General features: G+C 43.0%; 1 protein-coding gene across 1 annotated transcript in view; it reads right to left on the minus strand.

Moving 5' to 3' along the window:
* ror1 (receptor tyrosine kinase-like orphan receptor 1) overlaps positions 1–24,287 on the minus strand; it is a 297,767-nt gene that overhangs the window by 4,910 nt on the left and 268,570 nt on the right. Inside the window, exons 5-12 of the mRNA XM_065009217.1 lie at positions 23,264–23,391; positions 21,413–21,549; positions 13,605–13,785; positions 12,757–13,002; positions 11,595–11,806; positions 1,695–1,874; positions 318–545; positions 85–230 (exon numbers count right to left, since the gene is read on the minus strand). Of these exons, the coding sequence (XP_064865289.1) occupies positions 85–230; positions 318–545; positions 1,695–1,874; positions 11,595–11,806; positions 12,757–13,002; positions 13,605–13,785; positions 21,413–21,549; positions 23,264–23,391 (1,458 nt within the window). The remainder of the gene's footprint in view (positions 1–84; positions 231–317; positions 546–1,694; positions 1,875–11,594; positions 11,807–12,756; positions 13,003–13,604; positions 13,786–21,412; positions 21,550–23,263; positions 23,392–24,287) is intronic.

Here is a 24,287-nt window from a genome sequence, read left to right on the forward strand (position 1 = left end):
GTCAGGTCTAGGGTCAGGTCTAGGGTTAGGGTCAGGTCTAGGGTTAGGGTCAGGTCTAAAGAGACAGTGAGCCATGTACAGTACCTGTAGTAGTCGGAGGCATAGATCTCTCGGGACAGACCCAGGTCAGATATCTTGACGTGGAGCCGTTCCCCCACTAGGATGTTACGGGCTGCCAGGTCCTTATGGACGAAGCAGTGACTGGCCAGGTATTCCATACCAGCAGCCACCTGGAATAGAGTAAAGTACAATAGATACTTTAATGTCCATTAATGTTCTATTTCTATCTCAACCCATACAGTAGTTATGGTAGCTACCTGGATGGCCAGGTGCAGGAAGTCTCCGTGGTCCAGGACGGACTTGATGGTCCCGTCCTCATCACTACTACAGCCCACGTCAGAGTGAGGAGAACGCATGATGAGGAACTCATGGAGGTCCCCCTGGTTCAGGAACTCAAACAGCATGCAGACAGGCTGTTCCTGGGTCACTACCCCCAAAATACACACCACATTGTGATGGTGCAGCTCAGCCATGACTGATGCCTCCTAGATATAGATAGATAAGTAGATAGGTACTTAAAAAATATCTGAGGGGAAATGTCATGTCAAATGTCAAACGTAACATCAGATGAAAAACAGAATACCAAAAACAATAAATACCATTAAAGATCACCAAAATATAGCATCAGAAAGCATCAGAGAGCATCAGATAGCATCAGAGACCATCAGAGAGAATCAGATAGCATCAGAAAGCATCAGAGAGCATCAGGTAGCATCAGAGACAATCAGAGAGCATCAGAAAGCACCAAAGAGCATCAGAAAGCATCAGAGAACATCAGAGACCATCAGAGAGCATGAGATAGCATCAGAACGCATCAGATAGCTTCAGAGACCATCAGAGAGCATCAGAAAGCATCAGAGAGCTTCAGAGACCATCAGAGAACATCAGATGGCATCAGATAGCATCAGAAAGCATCAGAGACCATCAGAAAGCATCAGATAGCATCAGAAAGCATCAGAGAACATCAGATAGCATCAGAAAGCATCAGATAAGCATCAGAGAACATCAGAGACCATCAGATAGCATCAGAAAGCATCAGAGAGCTTCAGAGACCATCAGAAAGCATCAGAGAGCATCAGAAAGCATCAGAGAGCTTCAGAGACCATCAGATAGCATCAGAGAGCATCAGAAAGCATCAGAGAACATCAGAGACCATCAGATAGCATCAGAAAGCATCAGAGAGCTTCAGAGACCATCAGAAAGCATCAGAGAGCATCAGAAAGCATCAGAGAACATCAGATAGCATCAGAGACCATCAGATAGCATCAGAGACCATCAGATAGCATCAGAGACCATCAGAGACCATCATAGAGCATCAGAGACCATCAGATAGCATCAGAAAGCATCAGAGAGAATCAGAGAACATCAGAAAGAGCATAAGAAAGCATCAGAAAACATCAGATAGCATCGGAGATCATCAGAGAGCATCAGAGACCATCAGAGAGCATGAGAAAGCATCAGAGAACATCAGATAGCATCGGAGAGCATCATATAGCATCGGAAGCACCAATTAAAGACAGCATCAATGAATTTCATAACACAATAACAGTAGCTAACATCAGAGAGCATCAAAAGAAACAATTATAGATAGCATAAATTACTACCACAACACAGTAACATGAATAATAACATGCCTGTTGGAAGTCCCCCCACTGGCCAGGGCTGGAGTAGTCCTTCAGGGTCTTGATGGCCACCAGCTGGGCATGCTCCATACCAGGCATGTACAGGTGGCCCTTGTAGATCTTACCAAATGTACATTCACCTAGCTCCTCCATGAAACGCACTGCGGATAGGGGGAGCTCCTTGGCCTTACTCTGGAGAGAAGAAGAGGGATAGAGAAAGATAGAGAGAGAGGGGGAGAGAGAAAGATGGAGAGAAGCAGCAAGAGGGGGAGAGAGAAATATAGGGGGAGAAGCAGAGCGAGGGTAGAGAGAAAGATGGAGAGAAGCAGAGAGAGGAGAGAGAAGGAGAGGGGGAGAAGCAGAGAGAGCGGGAGAGAGAAAGAGAGGGGGAGAAGCAGATAGAGGGGGAGAGATAAAGAGAGGGGGAGAGAGAAAGAGAGGGAGAGAAGCAGATATGGGTGGAGAGAGAAAGAGAGGGGAGAAGCAGATAGAGGGGAGAGAGAAAGAGAGGGAGAGAAGCAGAGAGAGGGGGAGAGAGAAAGAGAGGGAGAGAAGCAGATAGAGGGGGAGAGAGAAAGAGAGGGAGAGAAGCAGAGAGAGGGGGAGAGAGAAAGAGAGGGGGAGAAGCAGATAGAGGGGGAGAGAGAAAGAGATGGGGAGAAGCAGATAGAGGGGGAGAGAGAAAGAGAAGCAGATAGAGGGGGAGAGAGAAAGAGAGGGAGAGAAGCAGATAGAGGGGGAGAGAGAAAGAGAGGGGGAGAAGCAGATAGAGGGGGAGAGAGAAAGAGATGGGGAGAAGCAGATAGAGGGGGAGAGAGAAAGAGAGGGAGAGAAGCAGATAGAGGGGGAGAGAGAAAGAGAGGGGAGAAGCAGAAAGAGGGGAGAGAGAAAGAGAGGGGGAGAAGCAGAGAGAGGGGGAGAGAGAAAGAGAGGGGGAGAAGCAGATAAAGGGGAGAGAGAAAGAGAGGGAGAGAAGCAGATAGAGGGGGAGAGAGAAAGAGATGGGGAGAAGCAGATAGAGGGGGAGAGAGAAAGAGAGGGGGAGAAGCAGATAGAGGGGGGAGAGAAAGAGAGGGGGAGAAGCAGATAAAGGGGAGAGAGAAAGAGAGGGAGAGAAGCAGATAGAGGGGGAGAGAGAAAGAGAGGGGGAGAGAGAAAGAGAGGGGGAGAAGCAGATAGAGGGGAGAGAAAGAGAGGGGGAGAAGCAGATAGAGGGGGAGGGAGAAAGAGAGGGAGAGAAGCAGATAAAGGGGAGAGAGAAAGAGAGGGGGAGAGAGAAAGAGAGGGGGAGAAGCAGATAGAGGGGGAGGGAGAAAGAGAGAGGGAGAAGCAGATAGAGGGGGAGGGAGAAAGAGAGGGGGAGAAGCAGATAGAGGTGGAGAGAGAAAGAGAGGGGGAGAAGCAGATAAAGGGGAGAGAGAAAGAGAGGGAGAGAAGCAGATAGAGGGGAGAGAAAGAGAGGGAGAGAAGCAGATAAAGGGGAGAGAGAAAGAGAGGGGGAGAAGCAGATAAAGGGAGAGAGAAAGAGAGGGTGCGAAGCAGATAAAGGGGAGAGAGAAGGAGAGGGGGAGAAGCAGATAAAGGGAAGAGAGAAAGAGAGGGGGAGAAGCAGATAAAGGGGAGAGAGAAAGAGAGGGGGAGAAGCAGATAAAGGAGAGAGAGAAAGAGAGGGGGAGAAGCAGATAAAGGGGAGAGAGAAGGAGAGGGGAGAAGCAGATAAAGGGGAGAGAGAAAGAGAGGGGGAGAAGCAGATAGAGGTGGAGAGAGAAGAGAGGGGGAGAAGCAGATAGAGAGGGAGAGCAAAAGAGAGGGGGAGAAGCAGATAAAGGGGGAGAGAAAGAGGGGGGAGAAGCAGATAGAGGTGGAGAGAGAAAGAGAGGGGGAGAAGCAGATAGAGGGGGAGAGAAAGAGGGGGGAGAAGCAGATAGAGAGGGAGAGCAAAAGAGAGGGGGAGAAGCAGATAAAGGGGGAGAGAAATAGAGGGGGAGAAGCAGATAGAGTGGAGAGAGAAAGAGAGGGGGAGAAGCAGATAAAGGGAGAGAGAAAGAGAGGGAGAGAAGCAGATAGAGGGGAGAGAGAAAGAGAGGGAGAGAAGCAGATAAAGGGGAGAGAGAAAGAGAGGGGGAGAAGCAGATAAAGGGGAGAGAGAAAGAGAGGGGGCGAAGCAGATAAAGGGAGAGAGAAGGAGAGGGGGAGAAGCAGATAAAGGGAAGAGAGAAAGAGAGGGGAGAAGCAGATAAAGGGGAGAGAGAAAGAGAGGGGGAGAAGCAGATAAAGGAGAGAGAGAAAGAGAGGGGGAGAAGCAGATAAAGGGGAGAGAGAAGGAGAGGGGGAGAAGCAGATAAAGGGGAGAGAGAAAGAGAGGGGGAGTAGCAGATAGAGAGAGAGCAAAAGAGGGGGAGAAGCAGATAAAGGGGGAGAGAAAGAGGGGGAGAAGCAGATAGAGGTGGAGAGAGAAGAGAGGGGAGAAGCAGATAGAGAGGGAGAGCAAAAGAGAGGGGGAGAAGCAGATAAAGGGGGAGAGAAAGAGGGGGGAGAAGCAGATAGAGGTGGAGAGAGAAAGAGAGGGGGAGAAGCAGATAGAGGGGGGAGAGAAAGAGGGGGAGAAGCAGATAGAGGGGGAGAGAGAAAGAGAGGGGAGAAGCAGATAGAGGTGGAGAGAGAGGGGGAGAATCAGATAGAGGGGAGGGAGAAAGAGAGGGGGAGAAGCAGATAGAGGGGGGAGAGAAAGAGGGGGGGAGAAGGTTTTACATGCTGAAATTTCCAGTCAGCTTTATACTCATATTCAACACTCATAACTATCTTGGTATGTAGACAGACATTAAAATTTAACAGCTACCAATTGGTGCTCGTTATAATTTTAGGCAGGAAAAGTGCCTAATACACCAGTGTGTGTGCGCGTGTGAGCAATATTGCCTGGATATGTCATAATTATCTATTAGTCTCATACTGTATCCATTATCTCCTTTCCTCAGCTCAACTCACTTCAGCTCCAGACAGAAAATGCATAAATATACCAACGCCAGCCCAGACTCTGGCAACACACTCCCAACACAATCTGGCAATGTGCCCCCAACACAAACAACAATAAACTGACAAGTTAGTGCATAGTTCAGAAATGGCAGGTAATCAATTTTCTCTGTAATTATTAATGTGGTATAAATGAGAGCCATTAATAACTGAAGGTGAACTTTGGTTTGAGGGATGACAGATGACTGTAATTATCAACCCAGCCGGGGACTGAACCATGAGAACTAGAGTGGAGCCAAGACCCATTGGGCACAAACTGGTTAACTCAACATTGTTTCAACGTAATTTATCAACGTATTGTGATGTGGAATCCACGTGTAAAATGCATTGGACTTGAATCAATGTAAACTGTTGTTTTGATAGTTGTTTTGAGGGTGAAATTTCAACCACAGGATTATATCATCATGGAAACAAATTTCAGCATTAAATATGTTTAATTCACAGGAGGTTGGTGGCACCTTAATTGGGAGAACGGGCTTGTGGTAATGACTGGGCCGGAATGAGTGGTTTCCATGTGTTTGATGCCATTCCATTTTCTCTGTTCCAGCCATTATTATGAGCCATCCTTCCCTCAGCAGCCTCCACTGGTTGAATTTGTACCTTTAAAACAATGTCAGATCTTCAACTTATTTCCACTATCAGAAAAAATACAATAGTCTCGGCAGCTCCTCCTACTGGAGAGTTGATCTGTCTACAGCACCTCCTACTGGAGAGTTGATCTGTCTACAGCACCTCCTACTGGAGAGTTGATCTGTCTACAGCACCTCCTACTGGAGAGTTGATCTGTCTACAGCACCTCCTACTGGAGAGTTGATCTGACTACAGCACCTCCTACTGGAGAGTTTATCTGACTACAGCACCTCCTACTGGAGAGTTTATCTATCTACAGCACCTCCTACTGGAGAGTTGATCTAGCTACAGCACCTCCTGGAGAGTTGATGTATCTACAGCACCTCCTACTGAAGAGTTGTTCTGTCTACAGCACCTCCTACTGGAGAGTTGATCTGACTACAGCACCTCCTACTGGAGAGTTTATCTATCTACAGCACCTCCTACTGGAGAGTTGATCTAGCTACAGCACCTCCTGGAGAGTTGATATAGCTACAGCACCTCCTACTGGAGAGTTGTTCTGTCTACAGGACCTCCTACTGGAGAATTGATCTGTCAACAGCACCTCCTACTGGAGAGTTGATCTGTCTACAGCACCTCCTACTGGAGACTTGATCTAGCTACATCACCTCCTGGAGAGTTGATATAGCTACAGCACCTCCTACTGGAGAGTTGATCTGACTACAGCACCTCCTACTGGAGAGTTTATCTATCTACAGCACCTCCTACTGGAGAGTTGATCTAGCTACAGCACCTCCTGGAGAGTTGATGTATCTACAGCACCTCCTACTGAAGAGTTGTTCTGTCTACAGCACCTCCTACTGGAGAGTTGATCTGACTACAGCACCTCCTACTGGAGAGTTTATCTATCTACAGCACCTCCTACTGGAGAGTTGATCTAGCTACAGCACCTCCTGGAGAGTTGATATAGCTACAGCACCTCCTACTGGAGAGTTGTTCTGTCTACAGGACCTCCTACTGGAGAATTGATCTGTCAACAGCACCTCCTACTGGAGAGTTGATCTGTCTACAGCACCTCCTACTGGAGAGTTGATCTGTCTACAGCACCTCCTACTGGAGAGTTGATCTGTCTACAGCACCTCCTACTGGAGAGTTGATCTGTCTACAGCACCTCCTACTGGAGAGTTGATCTGTCTACATCACCTTCTACTGGAGAGTTGATCTGTCTACAGCACCTCCTACTGGAGAGTTGATCTGTCTACAGCACCTCCTACTGGAGAGTTGATCTGTCTACAGCACCTCCTACTGGAGAGTTGATCTGTCTACAGCACCTCCTACTGGAGAGTTGATCTGTCTACATCACCTCCTACTGGAGAGTTGATCTGTCTACAGAACCTCCTACTGGAGAGTTGATCTAGCTACATCACCTCCTACTGGAGAGTTGATCTAGCTACAGCACCTCCTACTGGAGAGTTTATCTAGCTACATCACCTCCTGGAGAGTTGATCTAGATACAGCACCTCCTACTGGAGAGTTGATCTAGCTACATAACCTCCTACTAGATAGTTGATCTAGCTACATAACCTCCTACTAGAGAGTTGATCTAGCTACATAACCTCCTACTGGAGAGTTGATCTAGCTACAGCACCTCCTACTAGAGAGTTGATCTAGCTACAGCACCTCCTACTAGAGAGTTATTCTAGCTACATCACCTCCTACTAGAGAGTTGATCTAGCTACAGCACCTCCTACTAGAGAGTTGATCTAGCTACAGCACCTCCTACTAGTGAGTTGATCTAGCTACAGCACCTCCCACTGGAGAGTTGATCTAGCTACAGCACCTCCTACTGGAGAGTTGATCTGTCTACAGCACCTCCTACTGGAGAGTTGATCTGTCTACAGCACCTCCTACTGGAGAGTTGATCTAGCTACAGCACCTCCTACTGGAGAGTTGATCTGTCTACAGCACGTCCTACTGGAGAGTTGATATGTTTACAGCACCTCCTACTGGAGAGTTGATCTGTCTACAGCACCTCCTACTGGAGAGTTGATCTGTCTACAGAACCTCCTACTGGAGAGTTGATCTGACTACAGAACCTGCTACTGGAGAGTTGATCTGACTACAGCACCTCCTACTGGAGAGTTTATCTATCTACAGCACCTCCTACTGGAGAGTTGATCTAGCTACAGCACCTCCTGGAGAGTTGATGTATCTACAGCACCTCCTACTGAAGAGTTGTTCTGTCTACAGCACCTCCTACTGGAGAGTTGATCTGACTACAGCACCTCCTACTGGAGAGTTTATCTATCTACAGCACCTCCTACTGGAGAGTTGATCTAGCTACAGCACCTCCTGGAGAGTTGATATAGCTACAGCACCTCCTACTGGAGAGTTGTTCTGTCTACAGGACCTCCTACTGGAGAATTGATCTGTCAACAGCACCTCCTACTGGAGAGTTGATCTGTCTACAGCACCTCCTACTGGAGAGTTGATCTAGCTACATCACCTCCTGGAGAGTTGATCTGTCTACAGCACCTCCCACTGGAGAGTTGATCTAGCTACAGCACCTCCTACTGGAGAGTTGATCTGTCTACAGCACCTCCTACTGGAGAGTTGATCTGCCAAAAGCACCTCCTACTGGAGAGTTGATCTGTCTACAGCACCTCCTACTGGAGAGTTGATCTGTCTACAGCACCTCCTACTGGAGAGTTGATCTGTCTACACCACCTCCTACTGGAGAGTTGATCTGTCTACACCACCTCCTACTGGAGAGTTGATCTGTCTACAGCACCTCCTACTGGAGAGTTGATCTGTCTACAGCACCTCCTACTAGAGAGTTGATCTAGCTACAGCACCTCCTACTGGAGAGTTGATCTGTCTACAGCACCTCCTACTGGAGAGTTGATCTGTCTACACCACCTCCTACTGGAGAGTTGATCTGATCCTACTGGAGAGTTGATCTCTACACCACCTCCTACTGGAGAGTTGATCTGTCTACAGCACCTCCTACTGGAGAGTTGATCTGTCTACAGCACCTCCTACTAGAGAGTTGATCTAGCTACAGCACCTCCTACTGGAGAGTTGTTCTGTCTACAGCACCTCCTACTGGAGAGTTGATCTGACTACAGCACCTCCTACTGGAGAGTTTATCTATCTACAGCACCTCCTACTGGAGAGTTGATCTAGCTACAGCACCTCCTGGAGAGTTGATATAGCTACAGCACCTCCTACTGGAGAGTTGTTCTGTCTACAGGACCTCCTACTGGAGAATTGATCTGTCAACAGCACCTCCTACTGGAGAGTTGATCTGTCTACAGCACCTCCTACTGGAGAGTTGATCTAGCTACATCACCTCCTGGAGAGTTGATCTGTCTACAGCACCTCCCACTGGAGAGTTGATCTAGCTACAGCACCTCCTACTGGAGAGTTGATCTGTCTACAGCACCTCCTACTGGAGAGTTGATCTGCCAAAAGCACCTCCTACTGGAGAGTTGATCTGTCTACAGCACCTCCTACTGGAGAGTTGATCTGTCTACAGCACCTCCTACTGGAGAGTTGATCTGTCTACAGCACCTCCTACTGGAGAGTTGATCTGTCTACAGCACCTCCTACTAGAGAGTTGATCTAGCTACAGCACCTCCTACTGGAGAGTTGATCTGTCTACAGCACCTCCTACTGGAGAGTTGATCTAGCTACAGCACCTCCTTCTAGAGAGTTGATCTAGCTATATCACCTCCTACTAGAGAGTTGATCTAGCTACAGCACCTCCTACTAGAGAGTTGATCTAGCTATATCACCTCCTACTAGAGAGTTGATCTAGCTACAGCACCTCCTACTGGAGAGTTGATCTAGCTACATAACCTCCTACTAGAGAGTTGATCTAGCTACAGCACCTCCTACTGGAGAGTTGATCTAGCTACAGCACCTCCTACTAGAGAGCTGATCTAGCTACAGCACCTCCTACTGGAGAGTTTATCTAGCTTGACCTCTAGCTACAGCACCTCCTACTAGAGAGTTGATCTAGCTACATCACCTCCTACTAGAGAGTTGATCTAGCTGATCTAGCTACAGCACCTCCTACTAGAGAGTTGATCTAGCTACAGCACCTCCTACTAGAGAGTTATCTAGCTACAGCACCTCCTACTAGAGAGTTGATCTAGCTACAGCACCTCCTACTAGAGAGCTGATCTAGCTACAGCACCTCCTACTAGAGAGTTGATCTAGCTACAGCACCTCCTACTAGAGAGCTGATCTAGCTATATCACCTCCTACTAGAGAGTTGATCTAGCTACAGCACCTCCTACTAGAGAGTTGATCTAGCTACAGCACCTCCTACTAGAGAGCTGATCTAGCTACAGCACCTCCTACTAGAGAGTTGATCTAGCTACAGCACCTCCTACTAGAGAGCTGATCTAGCTACAGCACCTCCTACTAGAGAGTTGATCTAGCTACAGCACCTCCTACTAGAGAGCTGATCTAGCTACAGCTACCCTTCAGTCTCCCATCCAGGGTTTTAACCAAGCCCAGCCTGCTTAACTATGATGTTTATCGATGACTATTACCAATGTGCTATAGTGAGAATGATTGTTGAGATAGTGCCACTTAAAGACAAAATAGATTCACTGTTGCTATCGAAGTCATTCCAAAGAGAAGGTTTAACAGAGCAGATGAAATGTGACCATACTTTATCACTCATGTATCATCAATGAGACTATTTAGGCCTATATAGCATTTTCAATGTCATCAACAGCTATTGTTTCAATTCAACACAGAAACACAACAAAGAATAGACAATACAACAGGCCTTGGGTTTCAAGCTGAGGTTAATTTCAAATGGAATGATATTTTGGGATATTGAATTGTGTTTGGTTGTCAGCACAACCGAATATTAGCATTTTAAAGATATTTATCTTCTTTGCCACTGACTTAGTCTGGCTTTAATTTCAGTTTGTCTTAGAATTCAGGAAACTGTCAATCCCACCTCCCTCAAACAAAAAAGTATGGAGCAAACTCCAAAACGACTCACCTTGTACATGTAGAGCAAGCCTGCCATCGCACATTGGGAATCGGGATGTGGTCAATTACATTTCAATTCCAGTTCATTCAGAAAGTAAACCAAATTCCAATTCCAAATTTTCCTGGCTGAAAAGCATTGAAGAGAATTGGAATTTCAGTGTACTTGCTGAATTGACTTGACATTAAATGGAATGATCATTTTCAATCATTAGTGAAATGCACTACAGTAAAGAGGACTTCATAGAGCTGGGACAATAAACCAAAAATGATTGACACCGACCAAACCAACAAGGGGGTTTGAAAGATTCCAGGAACTCCCAGATGAAAAATGAAATTCCTGACAGAGGCCAGTTAACGGGGGGGGGGGGGGGGTTAGGGGGTGGGAGGGGAGGACTGTTTGGGGGAGTGGTTAGCAATGGAATGGTGGTGGGGGATGTGACTGTTATCAAAGGGCAACAGATGTTTTTGGTTTGGGTTTCTCCCTCCCTCCCCGGGGCCAGACCAGGCTCATCCTCGCCTCGCAGCACACCGGGCCAGGCTGTGCTGGGCGGGGCCAATGCTGTCATGAACAACAAACCCTAGGTGACCTGGAGCAAGGCCCGGTGGATAGTGGTGACATTGAGGAGGACAGGAGTGGTGGGGCAGATGTATTTAGGGATGACATAAAGACTCAGACAGTAGACACTGTGTTGTTAGTGGTTTTAGTTTTTTTACAGAAGGATACACTCTTCTAGATTCCCACAGGTCAATCTAAATCAGAGATGGCAGGGACTTTGACGGGGACCACAACACGGGCCTGTCTGACAGAGCCAGTCCCCTACAGCTGTAGCTTTGATTGGCTATAACATCAGGGAGTAGACCTTTGTCTCACATCATAACACAGCCTGGATAACCTTCTAAACAGGGTGGATAGAGATATATCAGAGATAACATTATAAGAATGCAGTGTTGACTGTAATACGATCTGCAGGAGAATATGAATGAACTTATAGGCAAAATACTCATACTGTTGTCACACATTACAAAGAGCTCCAATGAGACAGAGAAGGAAGAGAGAGAAAGTGTGAGAGAGAGAGAGAGACAGACAGACAGACAGACAGACAGACAGACAGACAGACAGACAGACAGATAGAAAGAGAGAGTGAGAGAGGGAGACAGAGAGCAACAGAGAGAGAGAGTGGGAGAGAGAGAGAAAGAGAGAGAGAACAAAAGAGAGAGAGAACAAAAGAGAGAGAGATAGAACAAAAGAGAGAGAGCGAAAGAGAGGGGACTTAGCTACAGAGGGGGGACTTATACCTTGGGTTTGTAGTTGGTGAGCATGGACATCTCAACGTTCTGTCCCCTGACAGGTTTGGGCTGTCTGGGGGCTGGGGGGCGAGAAGCCTTCTGGTTGTTACGACACAAACAGATGAAGAAGAAAAGGAGGGCGATGGACAGAGGGATGGCTATGCTCGGGACCAGGATGTACAGAATCTCCATGTTACTGCCCCCACGCTTCTCCTTATAATCTGGATGGGACACAGGCAATCCAAACACTGTAAATACACTGTCAATTACCAACATAATGAACTCAGGTAGTACTGTCACTTATTGTTAAACAGACCATAACATAACGCATAACGCATAACAACTACTGTGTCTATTTGATAGGTCGCAGCACTGACTCCCAATAATAACTTAGTGTTTATGAAGCTTTATAACCCAGCCTGGCACACTGCTAACACCCTCTCTCACTATAGAAAGTGGGGTCATTAGTGCTATATAAACTCTTAAACCCCCTCTATATCTCACCACAGATAGGGTGTTATTAGTGCTATATAAACTCTTAAACCCCCTCTATATCTCACCACAGATAGGGTGTTATTAGTTCTATATAAACTATTAAACCCCCTCTATATCTCATCACAGATAGGGTGTCATTAGTGCTATATAAACCCTTAAACCCCCTCTATATCTCACTACAGACAGGGTGTTGTTATTAGTTATATATAAACCCTTAAACCCCCTCTATATCTCACCACAGATAGGGTGTGATTAGTGCTATATAAACCCTTAAACCCCCTCTATATCTCACCACAGATAGGGTGTTATTAGTGCTTATAAAACCTTAAACCCCCTCTATATCTCACCACAGATAGGGTGTTATTAGTTCTATATAAACCCTTAAACCCCCTCTATATCTCACCACAGATAGGGTGTTATTAGTGCTTATAAACCCTTAAACCCCCTATATCTCACCACAGATAGGGTGTCATTAGTGCTATATAAACTCTTAAACCCCCTCTATATCTCACCACAGATAGGGTGTCATTAGTGCTATATAAACCCTTAAACCCCCTCTATATCACCACAGATAGGGTGCTATTAGTGCTATATAAACTCTTAAACCCCCTCTATATCACCACAGATAGGGTGCTATTAGTGCTATATAAACTCTTAAACCCCCTCTATATCTCACCACAAACAGGGATGTCACATAGTTCCAAGCGGACCCCCTCGTCCAGCGTGAAACACCATGGTCCCTCCTGCTTGTTGCCGGGGTTACGGCAGTAGGAGTGTCCTCCGCTGAGCTCGGGGTATTGTACTGCCAGGTAGGTGTGACTGTGAGGGTACTGGGAGTTCCAGGGCTGGCACTGACGACCTGACTTGGTCTTACTGACCGTCCCGCGGAAGTCTGAACCACTGCTGTTGAAACACCTGTGGTCTGGTCAAAGGGAGAAGAACACGAGAACATTGTTAGACAATTGGAATGTATAAATGAGAGTGTTTTTACTTTATTGTTGATGGGCTTCACTGTGATATGCAGATCCATGTTAACATGAAAGTATACAGGTCTGCTTTTGTTAATGGACCCTATGGGTTCTGACAGAACCTCTCCAATAGAAAACGTTGAGGTAGACAGTAAAAATAAGTCAAAAGTATCTTCCTCTAGTTGATGGTGTGTGCTATGAAGATGTGTAATAGTCTGTCTGTGTATATAGTATATCATTCCATATCCATCCCAATAATGCAAACTATTCATTTGATAGAAACTGAATGTATTCAACTGAAATGTGTCTTCCACATTTAACCCAACCCCTCTGTATCAGAGAAGTACGGGGGGGGGGGTTCTTAATCCATATCCACGTCTTCAGCGGCTGGGAGCAAAACAACAGATTTTTCCCTTGTCAGCTCAGGGATTCGATCCAGCAACCTTTCGGTTACTGGCCCAACGCTCTAACCACCTGCCGCCCAACCCAAAGTCTATCTGCAATATTAAAGCTGATCTACCAAAATAAATCAATAAAACTCTAATATAATTCTTACTCTTGTTGAAGGGCTCGACCATGGGGATCCCTATCCTCATGCAGTTGGCAGCCTCTGGGCTGGTGTGTCCCGCCAGGTCCTCACAGTTAGGTAGTTTCAGTCTCTTCAGGATGATGGGGTTGGAACGGGCGATGATGTACTCGGTCTTACACAGGTCATTCTCTAGGATCTCACACTCGTCCTTACACAGAGAGGACAGGAGGAGAGGATAGACTTGAGGGTCAAACAAATAATAAAAGCAACATAACATTTTAATAAGAGGACAGCAATGGAAATCATTCCCAGACTGTATTGTGTGTTATCCTCCATGATTTAACAATGGAAATCATTCCCAGACTGTATTGTGTGTTTTCCTTCATGATTTAACAATGGAAATAAGTCCCAGACTGTATTGTCTGTTATCCTCCATGATTTAACAATGGAAATCATTCCCAGACTGTATTGTGTGTTTTCCTTCATGATTTAACAATGGAAATAAGTCCCAGACTGTATTGTCTGTTATCCTCCATGATTTAACAATGGAAATAAGTCCCAGACTGTATTGTGTGTTATCCTCCATTATTTAACAATGGAAATCATTCCCAGACTGTATTGTGTGTTTTCCTTCATGATTTAACAATGGAAATAAGTCCCAGACTGTATTGTCTGTTATCCTCCATGATTTAACAATGGAAATAAGTCCCAGACTGTATTGTGTGTTATCCTCCATTATTTAACAATGGAAATCATTCCCAGACTGTATTGTGTGTTTTCCTTCATGATTTAACAATGGAAATAAGTCCCAGACTGTATTGTCTGTTATCCTCCATGATTTAACAATGGAAATCATTCCCAGACTGTATTGTGTGTTATCCTCTATGATTTAACAATGGAAATAAGTCCCAGACTGGATTGTGTGTTATCCTCCATGGTTTAACAATGGAAATAAGTCCCAGACTGTATTGTGTGTTATCCTGCATGATTTAATAATGGAAATCATTCCCGGACTGTATTGTGTGTTATCCTCCATGATTTAACAATGGAAATAAGTCTCAGACTGTATTGTGTGTTATCCTCCATGATTTAACAATGGAAATCATTCCCAGACTATATTGTGTGTTATCCTCCATGATTTAACAATGGAAATAAGTCCCAGACTGTATTGTGTGTTGTTCTCCATGATTTAACAATGGAAATAAGTCCCAGACTGTATTGTGTGTTATCCTCCATGATTTAACAATGGAAATAAGTCCCAGACTGTATCGTGTGTTGTTCTCCATGATTTAACAATGGAAATAAGTCTCAGACTGTATTGTGTGTTATCCTTCATGATTTAACAATGGAAATCATTCCCAGACTGTATTGTGTGTTCTCCTCTATGATTTAACAATGGAAATAAGTCCCAGACTGTATTGTGTGTTATCCTTCATGATTTAACAATGGAAATCATTCCCAGACTGTATTGTGTGTTCTCCTCTATGATTTAACAATGGAAATAAGTCCCAGACTGGATTGTGTGTTATCCTCCATGATTTAACAATGGAAATAAGTCCCAGACTGTATTGTGTGTTGTTCTCCATGATTTAACAATGGAAATAAGTCCCAGACTGTATTGTGTGTTATCCTCCATGATTTAACAATGGAAATAAGTCTCAGACTGTATTGTGTGTTATCCTCCATGATTTAACAATGGAAATCATTCCCAGACTATATTGTGTGTTATCCTCCATGATTTAACAATGGAAATAAGTCCCAGACTGTATTGTGTGTTGTTCTCCATGATTTAACAATGGAAATAAGTCCCAGACTGTATTGTGTGTTATCCTCCATGATTTAACAATGGAAATAAGTCCCAGACTGTATCGTGTGTTGTTCTCCATGATTTAACAATGGAAATAAGTCTCAGACTGTATTGTGTGTTATCCTTCATGATTTAACAATGGAAATCATTCCCAGACTGTATTGTGTGTTCTCCTCTATGATTTAACAATGGAAATAAGTCCCAGACTGGATTGTGTGTTATCCTCCATGGTTTAACAATGGAAATAAGTCCCAGACTGTATTGTGTGTTATCCTGCATGATTTAATAATGGAAATCATTCCCGGACTGTATTGTGTGTTATCCTCCATGATTTAACAATGGAAATAAGTCTCAGACTGTATTGTGTGTTATCCTCCATGATTTAACAATGGAAATCATTCCCAGACTATATTGTGTGTTATCCTCCATGATTTAACAATGGAAATAAGTCCCAGACTGTATTGTGTGTTGTTCTCCATGATTTAACAATGGAAATAAGTCCCAGACTGTATTGTGTGTTATCCTCCATGATTTAACAATGGAAATAAGTCCCAGACTGTATCGTGTGTTGTTCTCCATGATTTAACAATGGAAATAAGTCCCAGACTGTATTGTGTGTTGTTCTCCATGATTTAACAATGGAAATAAGTCCCAGACTGTATTGTGTGTTGTTCTCCATGATTTAACAATGGAAATAAGTCCCAGACTGTATTGTGTGTTATCCTCCATGATTTAACAATGGAAATCATTCCCAGACTGTATTGTGTGTTATCCTCCATGATTTAACAATGGAAATAAGTCCCAGACTGTATTGTGTGTTGTTCTCCATGATTTACCAATGGAAATACATCCCAGACTGTATTGTGTGTTATCCTCCATGATTTAACAATGGAAATCATTCCCAGACTGTATTGTCTGTTATCCTCCATGATTTAACAATGGAAATCGTTCCCAGACTGTATTGTGTGTTATCCTCCATGATTTAACAATGGAAATAAGTCTCAGACTGTATTGTCTGTTATCCTCCATGATTTAACAATGGAAATCGTTCCCAGACTGTATTGTGTGTTATCCTCCATGATTTAACAATGGAAATAAGTCCCAGACTGTATTGTGTGTTATCCTCCATGATTTAACAATGGAAATAAGTCCCAGACTGTATTGTGTGTTATCCTCCATGATTTAACAATGGAAATCGTTCCCAGACTGTATTGTGTGTTATCCTCCATGATTTAACAATGGAAATAAGTCCCAGACTGTATTGTCTGTTATCCTCCATGATTTAACAATGGAAATAAGTCTCAGACTGTATTGTGTGTTATCCTGCATGATTTAATAATGGAAATAAGTCCCAGACTGTATTGTGTGTTATCCTCCATGATTTAACAATGGAAATAAGTCCCAGACTGTATTGTGTGTTCTCCTCCATGATTTAACAATGGAAATAAGTTCCAGACTGTATTGTGTGTTATCCTCCATGATTTAACAATGGAAATAAGTCCCAGACTGTATTGTGTGTTCTCCTCCATGATTTAACAATGGAAATAAGTCCCAGACTGTATTGTGTGTTGTTCTCCATGATTTAACAATGGAAATAAGTCCCAGACTGTATTGTGTGTTATCCTCCATGATTTAACAATGGAAATAAGTCCCAGACTGTATTGTGTGTTGTTCTCCATGATTTAACAATGGAAATCATTCCCAGACTGTATTGTGTGTTTTCCTTCATGATTTAACAATGGAAATAAGTCTCAGACTGTATTGTGTGTTATCCTCCATGATTTAACAATGGAAATCATTCCCTGACTGTATTGTGTGTTTTCCTTCACGATTTAACAATGGAAATAAGTCTCAGACTGTATTGTGTGTTCTCCTCTATGATTTAACAATGGAAATAAGTCCCAGACTGGATTGTGTGTTATCCTCCATGGTTTAACAATGGAAATAAGTCCCAGACTGTATTGTGTGTTATCCTGCATGATTTAATAATGGAAATCATTCCCGGACTGTATTGTGTGTAATCCTCCATGATTTAACAATGGAAATAAGTCTCAGACTGTATTGTGTGTTATCCTCCATGATTTAACAATGGAAATAAGTCTCAGACTGTATTGTGTGTTTTCCTTCATGATTTAACAATGGAAATCATTCCCAGACTGTATTGTGTGTTTTCCTTCATGATTTAACAATGGAAATAAGTCTCAGACTGTATTGTGTGTAATCCTCCATGATTTAACAATGGAAATAAGTCTCAGACTGTATTGTGTGTTATCCTCCATGATTTAACAATGGAAATAAGTCTCAGACTGTATTGTGTGTTTTCCTTCATGATTTAACAATGGAAATCATTCCCAGACTGTATTGTGTGTTTTCCTTCATGATTTAACAATGGAAATAAGTCTCAGACTGTATTGTGTGTTATCCTCCATGATTTAACAATGGAAATCATTCCCTGACTGTATTGTGTGTTTTCCTTCACGATTTAACAATGGAAATCATTCCCGGACTGTATTGTGTGTAATCCTCCATGATTTAACAATGGAAATAAGTCTCAGACTGTATTGTGTGTTATCCTCCATGATTTAACAATGGAAATAAGTCTCAGACTGTATTGTGTGTTATCCTCCATGATTTAACAATGGAAATAAGTCTCAGACTGTATTGTGTGTTATCCTCCATGATTTAACAATGGAAATAAGTCCCGGACTGTATTGTGTGTTATCCTCCATGATTTAACAATGGAAATCATTCCCAGACTGTATTGTGTGTTATCCTCCATGATTTAACAATGGAAATCATTCCCAGACTGTATTGTGTGTTGTTCTCCATGATTTAACAATGGAAATAAGTCCCAGACTGTATTGTGTGTTATCCTCCATGATTTAACAATGGAAATAAGTCCCAGACTGTATTGTGTGTTGTTCTCCATGATTTAACAATGGAAATAAGTCCCAGACTGTATTGTGTGTTATCCTCCATGATTTAACAATGGAAATAAGTCCCAGACTGTATTGTGTGTTGTTCTCCATGATTTAACAATGGAAATAAGTCCCAGACTGTATTGTGTGTTATCCTCCATGATTTAACAATGGAAATAAGTCCCAGACTGTATCGTGTGTTGTTCTCCATGATTTAACAATGGAAATAAGTCCCAGACTGTATTGTGTGTTGTCCTCCATGATTTAACAATGGAAATAAGTCCCAGACTGTATTGTGTGTTGTTCTCCATGATTTAACAATGGAAATAAGTCCCAGACTGTATTGTGTGTTATTCTCCATGATTTAACAATGGAAATCATTCCCAGACTGTATTGTGTGTTATCCTCCATGATTTAACAATGGAAATAAGTCCCAGACTGTATTGTGTGTTGTTCTCCATGATTTACCAATGGAAATACATCCCAGACTGTATTGTGTGTTATCCTCCATGATTTAACAATGGAAATCATTCCCAGACTGTATTGTGTGTTATCCTCCATGATTTAACAATGGAAATAAGTCTCAGACTGTATTGTCTGTTATCCTCCATGATTTAACAATGGAAATCGTTCCCAGACTGTAATCCTCCAAGTTCCCAGACTGTATTGTGTGTTATCCTCCATGATTTAACAATGGAAATAAGTCCCATGATTTAACAATGGAAATAAGTCCCAGACTGTATTGTATGTTATCCTCCATGATTTAACAATGGAAATAAGTCTCAGACTGTATTGTGTGTTATCCTGCATGATTTAATAATGGAAATAAGTCTCAGAATGTATTGTGTGTTATCCTGCATGATTTAATAATGGAAATAAGTCCCAGACTGTATTGTGTGTTATCCTCCATTATTTAACAATGGAAATAAGTCCCAGACTGTATTGTGTGTTCTCCTCCATGATTTAACAATGGAAATAAGTTCCAGACTGATTGTGTGTTATCCTCCATGATTTAACAATGGAAATAAGTCCCAGACTGTATTGTGTGTTCTCCTCCATGATTTAACAATGGAAATAAGTCCCAGACTGTATTGTGTGTTGTTCTCCATGATTTAACAATGGAAATAAGTCCCAGACTGTATTGTGTGTTATCCTCCATGATTTAACAATGGAAATAAGTCCCAGACTGTATTGTGTGTTGTTCTCCATGATTTAACAATGGAAATAAGTCCCAGACTGTATTGTGTGTTGTTCTCCATGATTTAACAATGGAAATAAGTCTCAGACTGTATTGTGTGTTCTCCTCCATGATTTAACAATGGAAATAAGTCCCAGACTGTATTGTGTGTTATCCTCCATGATTTAACAATGGAAATAAGTCTCAGACTGTATTGTGTGTTATCCTCCATGATTTAACAATGGAAATAAGTCCCAGACTGTATTGTGTGTTATCCTCCATGATTTAACAATGGAAATAAGTCCCAGACTGTATTGTGTGTTGTTCTCCATGATTTAACAATGGAAATAAGTCCCAGACTGTATTGTGTGTTATCCTCCATGATTTAACAATGGAAATAAGTCCCAGACTGTATTGTGTGTTATCCTCCATGATTTAACAATTGAAATAAGTCCCAGACTGTATTGTGTGTTCTCCTCCATGATTTAACAATGGAAATAAGTCTCAGACTGTATTGTGTGTTCTCCTCCATGATTTAACAATGGAAATAAGTCCCAGACTGTATTGTGTGTTCTCCTCCATGATTTAACAATGGAAATAAGTCTCAGACTGTATTGTGTGTTATCCTCCATGATTTAACAATGGAAATACGTCCCAGACTGTATTGTGTGTTATCCTCCATGATTTAACAATGGAAATAAGTCCCAGACTGTATTGTGTGTTATCCTCCATGATTTAACAATGGAAATAAGTCCCAGACTGTATTGTGTGTTCTCCTCCATGATTTAACAATGAAAATAAGTCCCAGACTGTGTTGTGTGTTGTTCTCCATGATTTAACAATGGAAATAAGTCCCAGACTGTATTGTGTGTTATCCTCCATGATTTAACAATGGAAATAAGTCTCAGACTGTATTGTGTGTTCTCCTCCATGATTTAACAATGGAAATAAGTCCCAGACTGTATTGTGTGTTGTTCTCCATGATTTAACAATGGAAATAAGTCCCAGACTGTATTGTGTGTTGTTCTCCATGATTTAACAATGGAAATAAGTCCCAGACTGTATTGTGTGTTCTCCTCCATGATTTAACAATGGAAATAAGTCCCAGACTGTATTGTGTGTTGTTCTCCATGATTTAACAATGGAAATAAGTCCCAGACTGTATTGTGTGTTGTTCTCCATGATTTAACAATGGAAATAAGTCCCAGACTGTATTGTGTGTTATCCTCCATGATTTAACAATGGAAATAAGTCTCAGACTGTATTGTGTGTTCTCCTCCATGATTTAACAATGGAAATAAGTCCCAGACTGTATTGTGTGTTGTTCTCCATGATTTAACAATGGAAATAAGTCCCAGACTGTATTGTGTGTTATCCTCCATGATTTAACAATGGAAATAAGTCCCAGACTGTATTGTGTGTTATCCTCCATGATTTAACAATGGAAGTAAGTCTCAGACTGTATTGTGTGTTATCCTCCATGATTTAACAATGGAAATAAGTCCCAGACTGTATTGTCTGTTATCCTCCATGATTTAACAATGGAAATAAGTCCCAGACTGTATTGTGTGTTCTCCTCCATGATTTTACTCATGTGCATGTGTCTTTTTCAAGTTTTATGTGTGCTGTTTTTAAAAATGGTCGAATGAATAAACTTAACTAAAACTAAAAAACTTGTTAGCCTACCCCAGAAGGCGACTACTACTATTAAATTAGCTAGGGCCCTTTCACACCAAATCGATTGACGAGCAAGCCTGAACAGATCTAGCTTTAACTGTCACCAGTGTAACAGTTAAAAATGGCTCCCTATTCGCTAAATAGTGCACTACTTTGACCAGGAACAATAAGGAATAGGGTCCCATTTCAGCCACAGTCAATGCTACAAGACTAGTAGGTGTAGTTATAGTCGTAGTTGTGAAGCATGTCATCATACCTTACACAGGTCCCTGGGCTTGTCTGTCCCAGAGCTGCGGTCACATGTAGGGAAGGCAAAGTGGCACAGAGACGGGATGGCGAACAGGGAGCAGCGGTCCGACAGGTGGTTGGACGTTCCGATCATGGTGAAGGCGGCTGGGTGGGGAAAGTGGGAATGTGAATATATGTGTATCAGATCATGTGTGTTCCATAATGTGTAGATCATGTGTGTTCCATACTGTGTAGATCATGTGTGTTCCATACTGTGTAGATCATGTGTGTTCCATACTGTGTGTTCCATACTGTGTAGGTCATGCGTGTTCCATACTGTGTAGATCATGTGTGTTCCATACTGTGTAGATCATGTGTGTTCCATACTGTGTAGATCATGTGTGTTCCATACTGTGTGTTCCATACTGTGTGTTCCATACATTTACATTACATTCCATACTGTGTAGATCATGTGTGTTCCATACTGTGTAGATCATGTGTGTTCCATACTGTGTGTTCCATACTGTGTAGGTCATGCGTGTTCCATACTGTGTAGATCATGTGTGTTCCATACTGTGTAGATCATGTGTTTTCCATACTGTGTAGGTCATGCGTGTTCCATACTGTGTAGATCATGCGTGTTCCATACTGTGTAGATCATGTGTGTTCCATACTGTGTGTTCCATACTGTGTAGGTCATGCGTGTTCCATACTGTGTAGATCATGCGTGTTCCATACTGTGTAGATCATGTGTGTTCCATACTGTGTAGATCATGTGTGTTCCATACTGTGTAGGTCATGTGTGTTCCATACTGTGTAGATCATGTGTGTTCCATACTGTGTAGATCATGTGTGTTCCATACTGTGTAGATCATGTGTGTTCCAAACTGTGTGTTCCATACTGTGTAGGTCATGCGTGTTCCATACTGTGTAGATCATGTGTGTTCCATAATGTGTAGATCATGTGTGTTCCATACTGTGTAGGTCATGTGTGTTCCATACTGTGTAGATCATGTGTGTTCCATACTGTGTAGATCATGTGTGTTCCATACTGTGTGTTCCATACTGTGTAAGTCATGTGTGTTCCATACTGTGTAGATATCCTCTCATCTCTCTACCAGATATCCTCTCACCCCTCTACCAGATATCCTCTCACCCCTCTACCAGATATCCTCTCACCCCTCTACCAGATATCATCTCACCCCTCTACCAGATATCCTCTCACCCCTCTACCAGATATCCTCTCACCCCTCTACCAGATATCATCTCACCCCTCTACCAGATATCCTCTCACCCCTCTTCCAGATATCCTCTCATCACTCTACCAGATATCCTCTCATCCCTCTACCAGATATCCTCTCATCCCTCTACTAGATATCCTCTCATCCCTCTACTAGATATCCTCTCATCCCTCTACCAGATATCCTCTCATCCCTCTACCAGATATCCTCTCATCACTCTACCAGATATCCTCTCACCCCTCTACCAGATATCATCTCACCCCTCTACCAGATATCCTCTCATCCCTCTACCAGATATCCTCTCATCCCTCTACCAGATATCCTCTCATCATCCTCACCCACAGTAATGACAAGCTACAGACTCAACCAGGGTCGATGGGACCTAGCGCACACACACGCACACACACAAGTCTGGATTGAAAGTGTCTGGTTAGATTTACACAGACTACCAAATCTGGAGCATGACCCTTATCCCTGTACCCATGTCTGATTAAAATCAGAACTCAGGGATTGAAGGGAAGCACAAAACACACACACACACACACACGCACGCACACACACACACACACACGCACACGCACGCACGCACGCAGGCAGGCAGGCAGGCAGGCAGGCAGGCAGGCAGGCAGGCAGCATACCTGTGATCTGGGTCTCGATCTCACCCTGCATCTGCAGAGAGTCAACGAAGATGCTGCGGTTTCCTATGAAGCGAGAACAGGCCACTCCCCTGTACGGTTGGCAGAACCCCTCCTCATCAAAATCATCACTGACAACATAGGTGTAGAGGGAGAGAGAAAGAGAGTGAGAGAGAGAGAGCGAGTGAGAGAGACAGACAGAGAGAGAGAGAGAGAGAGAGAGAGAGAGTATACATTACAGTTATAATTATGACCACTAGAGGGCACCACACATTACACTATAACAGGGATGTGGCAGAAACACTCTCTCCTCTCTCTCTCTCTCTCTCACTGTACTTCTCTTCATAGTGGAACAGAGAGTAGATTTCAGTCCTGTTCTAACATCTATCTAAGTTTCCATTGTGCCAACTGAGAGAGCATAATGTCCTTCCCAGAGTAGTGATTTTATTTGATTTTATTAGGATATCTTTTAGTCCTCATTTGGACTAATCTTCCAAGAGTCCATAAATATTAAATACAATTTATAATACGATCACATTTTCACATATAACACACTGTTACAAACAGACATAATACACTGACATACGATCACATTTTCACATATAACACACTGTTACAAACAGACATAATACACTGACATATTGACCAGATAAAACATCCAGCACAACATTCCTATGTATTGTATTTAAATGGTTTTAAAGTGTTATTTTAATTTCTATATTGAAATGTTTTTGGTTTACTCAGATAAATGATTCCATTTCTTTATTGCTCTAAATGGAACTGTTATCTCACCTATTTCTCTTTTCTGTCTGGATAACACATAAATGGTGGACAATCTATTCCTAGTTCAACTGTATACAGAGTTAAAGAGTTAATGTCGGCCGTTGTTTATGGGCGAAGGATGTCTTCCTGGACTTTATAATGAAATACATGAGGAGCAGGGGCTTGGGAAATAAGCATATGTGTGTGTGTGTGTGTGTGTGTGTGTGTGTGCGTGTGTGTGTGGACTGTTTAACTATACTTGAGA

The sequence above is a fragment of the Oncorhynchus nerka genome, linkage group LG24 (assembly GCF_034236695.1).
Source record: "Oncorhynchus nerka isolate Pitt River linkage group LG24, Oner_Uvic_2.0, whole genome shotgun sequence".
NCBI classification, from domain to species: Eukaryota; Metazoa; Chordata; class Actinopteri; order Salmoniformes; family Salmonidae; genus Oncorhynchus; species Oncorhynchus nerka.